At 39.1% G+C, this 8,180-nt stretch overlaps 1 protein-coding gene and 1 long non-coding RNA gene across 2 annotated transcripts in view; one reads left to right on the plus strand and one right to left on the minus strand.

Moving 5' to 3' along the window:
- Positions 1 to 2,239, plus strand: part of LOC107573637 (relaxin-3-like) — a 6,814-nt gene extending 4,575 nt beyond the window's left edge. The window contains exon 4 of the mRNA XM_016260076.1: positions 1,907 to 2,239. Within this exon, the coding sequence (XP_016115562.1) occupies positions 1,907 to 2,085 (179 nt within the window). The 3' untranslated portion in view covers positions 2,086 to 2,239. The remainder of the gene's footprint in view (positions 1 to 1,906) is intronic.
- Positions 2,240 to 5,309: 3,070 nt separating this feature from the next.
- On the minus strand, positions 5,310 to 7,712 carry LOC107573636 (uncharacterized). The gene is made up of 3 exons (XR_001607545.1): positions 7,572 to 7,712; positions 6,184 to 6,297; positions 5,310 to 6,097 (listed from the first exon to the last, which is right to left on the minus strand). It is a non-coding gene; the product is annotated as an uncharacterized lncRNA (long non-coding RNA).
- Positions 7,713 to 8,180: the final 468 nt, after the last annotated feature.

Below are 8,180 nucleotides of genomic sequence, written 5' to 3' on the forward strand. Positions count from 1 at the left end.
TCATCATCATCACCTTCATCATCATCATCATCACACTAGACAGCATGTACCAGAACACCAACGTCATCACAGTTTGTACTTCCAGTCATCATCCTGCCTGGTTATTATAATCTTACAAAAACTAAAAAACTTCAAATATAATATATTTAATATAATATAATATATGAAATATATAGACTACATATATCAAACTTAAACGTTTTATTTCAGCTAAGCAACATTTCTGACTTGCATTTAGTTTAGTGATGTTCTAGAAATTACTAAAACGTGAAATTAATGGAATAAAACAGGCCTAATAGAAACTATAGACAGATAAAAGATAAAACGAATAAAAATGACAACAAAAAAAACAATTACTAAAACTTTAAAATGTAAAAGGAAAATACAAAAATAAAAACTAATTTAAAATGTTATAAAGCTATAATAGTATCTCAGTGATACTAAAATAACAGCCTGCTACAAAACCACCACATTACTTACACTTCATCATCATCATCATCATCAATAACTGCTTGCTTGTTTAGAACCATAACAATTCAAAAGAGGAGTGATTTGAAGTACTAGCTTATTTAAATATCTCAATGTGCATTTATTACAAGAAAAAACTCCAAGCAACAGAAATGATTTATTTGCTCGTCGGTCTGTTTCAGATCTAGCCTCATTCATGGATCAAAACACAAGAATATGAATTCCAGAGCGATGAGCTCTATTATTAATACGAAACAACTAATACAAGACAAACCTGTAAATGAAAATAATGTCAGGAATTAGCTAATGTCACTATTCACAGCTGTTTGATTAGAAAATCTATATTTTAATCACTTATTATTAAACGTGCTGAATAGAGTTATCTCAAATCATAAACCGATATATTTCTCAATCATCAGACTGAAGCATGATGGGAAGGGTCGTGCTCATGTAGTGTGTGTGTCTGTGTGTGTGTGTGTGTGTGTGTGTGTGTGTGTGTGTGTCTGTGTGTGTCTGTGAGTGTGCGTGTGTGTGTGCGTGTGTGTGCGTGTGTGTCTGTGTGTGTGCGTGTGTCTGTGTGTGCGTGTGTGTGTGTGTGTGTGTGTGCGTGTGTGTGTCTGTCTGTGTGTGTGTGCGTGTGTGTCTGTCTGTGTGTGTGTGTGCGTGTGTGTGTCTGTCTGTGTGTGTGTGCGTGTGTGTCTGTCTGTGTGTGTGTGTGCGTGTGTGTGTCTGTCTGTGTGTGTGTGCGTGTGTGTCTGTCTGTGTGTGTGTGTGCGTGTGTGTGTCTGTCTGTGTGTGTGTGCGTGTGTGTCTGTCTGTGTGTGTGTGTGCGTGTGTGTGTCTGTCTGTGTGTGTGTGCGTGTGTGTCTGTCTGTGTGTGTGTGTGCGTGTGTGTGTCTGTCTGTGTGTGTGTGCGTGTGTGTCTGTCTGTGTGTGTGTGTGCGTGTGTGTGTCTGTCTGTGTGTGTGTGCGTGTGTGTCTGTCTGTGTGTGTGTGTGCGTGTGTGTGTCTGTCTGTGTGTGTGTGCGTGTGTGTCTGTCTGTGTGTGTGTGTGCGTGTGTGTGTCTGTCTGTGTGTGTGTGCGTGTGTGTCTGTCTGTGTGTGTGTGTGCGTGTGTGTGTCTGTCTGTGTGTGTGTGCGTGTGTGTCTGTCTGTGTGTGTGTGTGCGTGTGTGTGTCTGTCTGTGTGTGTGTGCGTGTGTGTCTGTCTGTGTGTGTGTGTGCGTGTGTGTGTCTGTCTGTGTGTGTGTGCGTGTGTGTCTGTCTGTGTGTGTGTGTGCGTGTGTGTGTCTGTCTGTGTGTGTGTGCGTGTGTGTCTGTCTGTGTGTGTGTGTGCGTGTGTGTGTCTGTCTGTGTGTGTGTGCGTGTGTGTCTGTCTGTCTGTGTGTGTGTGTGTGTGTGTGTGTGGGTGTGTGTGTGTGTGTGTGTGTGTGTCGCAGGTCAGCTGCTGCTGGACAGAGATGAAGAGCTCAGGCCGTCTCTCTCAGATCTGCTGTCTGTTCTGAGCGACCAGAAGAGAGAAACCGGCGACCGGCGGAGGCGGAACTTCTCTCTGGGACTGGCGGGAATGTGCTGCAATCAGGGCTGCACTAAAAATGACATCGGCCGCCTGTGCTGATGATGATGATGATGATGATGATGAAGGACTCACTGATGAAGAGCTGAACTGATAGATCGTCCCAGTGCTTCATTTGTATTTATTTATTTCACATCTGTTCATATGACCACATGAATAAACGTCAACTTCTTGATTGCATCTTTCATATTTACTGACTAATAATTTGTTCATAAACCCAAACGAATAATTACAGAGGACCAGAATAAACAGTTCTTCTGCAGAGGTTCTGTGTTAGCTCTGATGGCTCCATGAAGAACGATTAACCTTTTGATTAAAAGTGCAAAAGCTTTTAAATAGTTCAAATGTTGTTCACACCGAGACAAAAGGCTGCTGTTTAAAACACCGTGAGGTGAGCGCTTCTGTGGAGCTCAGGCATCCTGCAGTGAACGGCTTTTCTGACTTATTCAATTATTCAATACTTATTTTAGTTAAGTGCTTAAATTGTAAATATGCATTTATTAAATAATTTTATTTAGTGCATTTGTATTTTGTTGTTTTTGTAGGCTATACAATAAAAAGAACCACTGAGGTGCTTCTGAAACTAGCGAGTATGACTTTGAGAGCAGAAGTGGCGTGAGTGACGTCACTACGCGGAAATTAGAATATTCAAATGAGCAAACAATGCTGCTGGTCTGAATGACGTTCTGACGCTTTTGAACGTAGCTGAGCGTGGACGGTGACGTCATGGAGTGACCGAGCAGGTGTGTGTGCTGCCGCCGCGCAGTGGATCTTTAACTTTCGCCACACTTTTTGCCTTCATTAACCAGACTCGCTAGCTTGCCATATATATGTATATGTATATATATTTAATATTTGTTTTATAGACCAGACGTTTACATGTGAATACTAGCAACATATGCACTGATGCGTGTGAAAGCGCGAATAATAGAAACACATTGTTGAACACAAGAGTGCTTCCTAAAACACCTCAGGCTGCGGTTCAGCTCGAATGTCTGAATGAATCCTGCGTGTACCTGATGAGTTCTGTTCTCATTTAACTCGGTTTAACGTCATTATTCCGTTCATCTGGAGTTTGGTTTGAACTGGAATCTTGCTTATGTTCCTGCTCTTTGAATTCAGTCTAGACATGACAAGAATCATGATTTCAGTTCTCAAATCAGAATAAAATCCATACACAGACAAAAAAATAAAACACGTTATTATTTGCTAAATGGTTTTATTTACTTGGTTTTATAGAAAAAAGTGAACATTGCTTTCATATCTTTGGAACATCTTTAACACTCAGTACACCAGTGTACCTCACACAAATATTAAGAAGAATAAAACGCAGTAATTTAGTGCATTCACACGGATTCAGTTAAAGAGTCAGTGTCGTGTTTGAGATGGAAATGAACTTCAGCTGCTTCTGTTGTGCTGGAATCTCATGCATATAAAACCTCTTCAAATAAAATCAAAGCAGCAGAACAAACAAATCTAACAGAAATGAGCGGATCTGATTGTTATCAGGAGGTGCTGGAGATAAACTCACTCACACACACACACACACACACACACACACACACACACACACACACTCTCACTCACACTCTCTCACTCACACACACACACACACACACACACACATCTACAAACATCCCACTGAATAGGAGTCTCATATCAACTGCATAGATTATAATTACTGTACACACAATCCTGCACGTAAAGAGATTTCAGTCTAATGATCTGTCTGTGCTTTAGCTTCCACTCCGCATCAGACGTCTCGGACTGAACGCAGACGGAGGGACGTTCAGCTCATCAGGGGTCATGAAATAATGACAGAAATACATACCAACTGATCTGATTGTATTCTTATATTGAGTGGAAAATACAAATCACAGATTTTATTTTTATCCTTATCCTATATTAACTTTTGTTCAATGAAAACTTAAAAACGACTATTTAACATTAACCACGTCTTTAGAATGTCACGCTTAAAGTAGGGCTTTATGAAATCCATTAGATTTTTTCCCAATTCTGTTTTATTTTTTCCAAATTCCTTTTTTCCGTTTTAATTTTTCTGGACTCCTTTTTAATAGTAGAATTAATTAAAATCATGAAACATATATAATGTCAGATCAATTTATTCAAAGTTTAACAAAAATGACATGTTTAAGACCCTATGAATGGCTTAATTTCTTCTCACCATATGTTTTATTGTTACCAAATTATGTGTTTTATCTAATTATTTGGATGCAGAAAAACAACTTGGGCCTAATTTAGCCTTACGATATGTTGTTCTTTTCCGTTAGAAATTGTGTTGTGTACTTAAATTGTTCTGGTTATCAAAAGAAGGCATAAAACATTAATTTCAGTTATCTTTTAAGTATTGAAAATTACACAAACTGTTTTTGGCAAACAAAGGGGATTTACTATTAAAATAAGAAAAAGGGAAGAAATGTTGTGTGATTATTCTTTAAAAATAATTTTAGTAGTAGTATGTAAATTCTACTGAACAATATTAATATATTTCTGGCACAATGTCTTCAAATTAAACCAAACTTTTAGCATCCAAACACATTAATATTGTTATTTTAAATTTGCTTATTTATAATTATTAATTATTATTATTATTAGTCTTTTTTTTTGACAGTTCTGCAGCTGTTACCTGGATGGGATGAAGTTTTATTATTTATTAATTCATTTTTTTAATTAATTTGCTTGAATTAGGACTACATTAGTATGTCATTATTTGTCCCATTTTTATCTAAACAATTTAGCATTTTTTTAACTTTTTAAAATGCCAAATTGTTTGACATATATGACTATTTATTATGTATATATTTATGATTAATATCAATGATAAATTAATACATAGGGCCTAACATTAATTATAATATATTAATTTATCTGTCTAATCATGTCTAAAAATATAATAATTGTCTACCAAGCTCTGAGAATGCATGGAATATTATATTAACAGATTATCCACAGTTTAATAAACTAATATATACCTGTAGAAGCACGGATGTGTCTGTCACTGTAACGGTGTGGTTCACACACAAATGAAATTCTAAACCTGCATCAAGTTCTTTCTTCTGCTGAACACAAAAGAAGATACTTTGAAGAATGTGTCTCAACTAAACAGCTGCAGGTCCGTAACTTCCACCGTAGAGAGAAATACTGTCGGAGTCATTGGGGACCAGAAACGGTTTGGTTACCCACATTATTTAAAGTATCTTCTCTTATGCTCAACAGAAGAAAGAAATTATTACAGGTTTGGAACAGCTTGTGGGTGTGTAAACGATGACAGAGTTTCATTTTTGGGTGAACTGTCCCTTTAAGTCAGACAGTCCACCGTGAGCAACTGAATGCTTCTCTGCAAGCCGCGCGTTCATCAGTAGTTACCGGACAGACACACTGATAACTTTCCCGTTCAGCTCTACATCTGGAGGGTCTTGTGTTCAGAGGGCAGATGTGGGGTCCAGATGTTTTAAACCGCGCAGGTTTAGCGCATGCTGCGCTCGTGTGAAAAACGCCAAAATCACGTGCAAATGAGCTTCTAGAATACTTCTTATGAAATTGATTTCATTATAATTGCTATTAGTATTATAAACAGTGCAAAATACGTATTGTGTTGGCCTTTGTAAAATACGGGACAAATCGCGTCCCGTATTGATTTGATCAGTTTACCTCTAAATACGGGACGATTTTAAGGGACGGGTGGCAACCCTGGTTATACGGTAAATTCTGTTTTGTTTTTACTGGATTCCGCGATTCCGTGGAAATCATACGGCCCTATTAAAGGCAACATCATATTTCTGCTTCTTTGGCTTTTAACTCGTTTGAAACCCCCTGATAAAGCGAAAGAACAAACGGCATCCCAGAATTCCTGTAAAGCCTTTCCGTTATTCCTGGAGGACGACAGCTGGGCCGTGTTAAGCGCGTCGGGAGACTGATGTTGGCGTCAGCCGCTCCTGCGGTCCTGGATGGCATCGACTCTCTGAGCGAGATCTTTGATCGAGGGCCGATCGCCCGGCTCTGCCTCCCAGCACTCCTTCATCAGCGCGTGAACCTGTGACACACACACACACACACACACACAGACGGGTCACTCTCTGCGCTCTCCGCATGATTCGCTGGCGGTCTCGCGGTCTTCACCTCGGCAGGACAGCCGTCAGGAGCCGGCAGACGGTAGCTGCGCTTCAGCAGCTCGATCAGGTGATAAACGATCATCTGGCCCTGCTTGTCCTCCCCCATCTGCTGCATAAACACCTGACACACAAACACCACGCATTACTAGCGGTCTTACCATACCATGATATCGCGGTGTGAAGTACACGATACGATATTTATTGCGATATTATAAATAATAAAAAAAAGACAAATGAAGAATTGGAAGAAAAATCTAAATGTTGTACATTTTAAAGTTAAATGATTCTAATGCGCTTAGAGTTCAAAATCAAGAGCTCCAACCCATGTTCTTAAGTAAGAAACTGAATCAGGGAATTGACTTGTAGCTGAACTTTAAAGGGACTCAACCCTCTTTTTTTATTTGTGATATTCTGTCTCCGTCTAAATTACATTCACACTGGTGTTTCAGGAAGCCAAACTAATTAGAATATAATAATAATAACAACGACAGCAGTAGTCATATATTGTAAAACAACTGCACTGTAAAATGAATATTTCATCGGTATATTATGTTTGCTTTACACTACAGCAGGGAAATACAATACTACTTTCCTAATTTCTACACTTGAAAGAGATATTTAGAATTTAGGCTGCATTTAAACCGCTAGCTGTCGGCAATTCATGCGTCACTTTTACGCTTTTATTTTGAAGCAAAGCTCCAGCTTCAGTGAAAACAGGCTTACAAAAACACAAACACGTCTCACTACAAATCTAGTGAAACGCTGTCATCATCTGCCGTGAAAATAAAGCTGTGTTCCCAAACGTGCGCTAAACTCACAGAACGTGTGCTAAACGAGTTGTCTGCATTCATTCAGTGTGAACGAGTCGTTCTGAGACGCAGAAAACACCGGATCACGAGCTGATCGTCTGAACCAAGTGTTTGAAACACGCAGCAAAAACAGACTTGCTTTCGGCTCCAGTTCGTTTGACAGATACTGTGCCAAAGCATAATGCCCCAAAACACAACTTTAAATGCATTTCATGTTAGAATAAGAAGCTTAAATGTATATTTGAAAAACTACACTTTTTGCCCGGAAGACCTATCGCTTCATATCGTCATGTGACCACGATAATATCCAGACCGTTTTGCTATCGTGATATTGATAATATCGTTACATCCCTATGAATTACTGTTACAGTTAGTTCTTTCCTGCCTTCATGTCTCGACTGTCATGGTGTATTATTATTATTATGACTGCAGTCAGCAGATGTTTATGAGTCTTGGGGTCTTCTATAGTACAGACCCTGGTAATGTGATTGCTGGTGATTTACTCTGACTGTCCATTAATTATGGTTGGTTTCTGGTAACTTCATGATGTTATGATGGTGAGCAGTAATGATGCTTGGTCACTTACAGCTGGAGGACTGCAGCTTTTGTCACTGTATGTAAAGAGTTCGTAGAGAACGACTCCGAAACTCCAGACGTCTGACGCCACGCTGAACTTGCTCTCAGTCAGAGACTCCGGCGCGTACCTTCATCATCATCATCATCAACACAAAAACACATCAATAACTCAAAAATCAGCATCTGATCATGAGACAATTTTGTAAGAACCGCGTCACATTTCACCCGAAACCATTGTGACAATCTGTAAGGAGAATTAAAGTCTATTTTTTAGACTAGTAAGATTTTGTTTGCACTGCATTAGTTCTGCAGTCCTACGGTGGCCGAGAAGCGCAAAACAAATCACAATTCTGAAAACAAAATTACAAACACAAATGCAAATATAAAAAACTAAATAATTCCGAAAGCATAGAGATTTTAGGAATGCATCGCAATTCTCTCTGGAAATGATTCTGAGCTTAGTTTTTAACAGCAGATGGCGCTCTAGGCTAGTTTTAACCGCACACTCAAACGCTCACGAAGAAGAGCGCTTGTGCATTCGGCCGAATCATGTAAGTGGTTAAATGTACTTGCACTTTTATGCTTTTATGACACAAGATTAATGCAAACACAGCCCACT

The sequence above is a fragment of the Sinocyclocheilus grahami genome, unplaced genomic scaffold (genome assembly GCF_001515645.1).
Source record: "Sinocyclocheilus grahami isolate Dianchi unplaced genomic scaffold, SAMN03320097.WGS_v1.1 scaffold1988.1, whole genome shotgun sequence".
Taxonomy (NCBI): domain Eukaryota; kingdom Metazoa; phylum Chordata; class Actinopteri; order Cypriniformes; family Cyprinidae; genus Sinocyclocheilus; species Sinocyclocheilus grahami.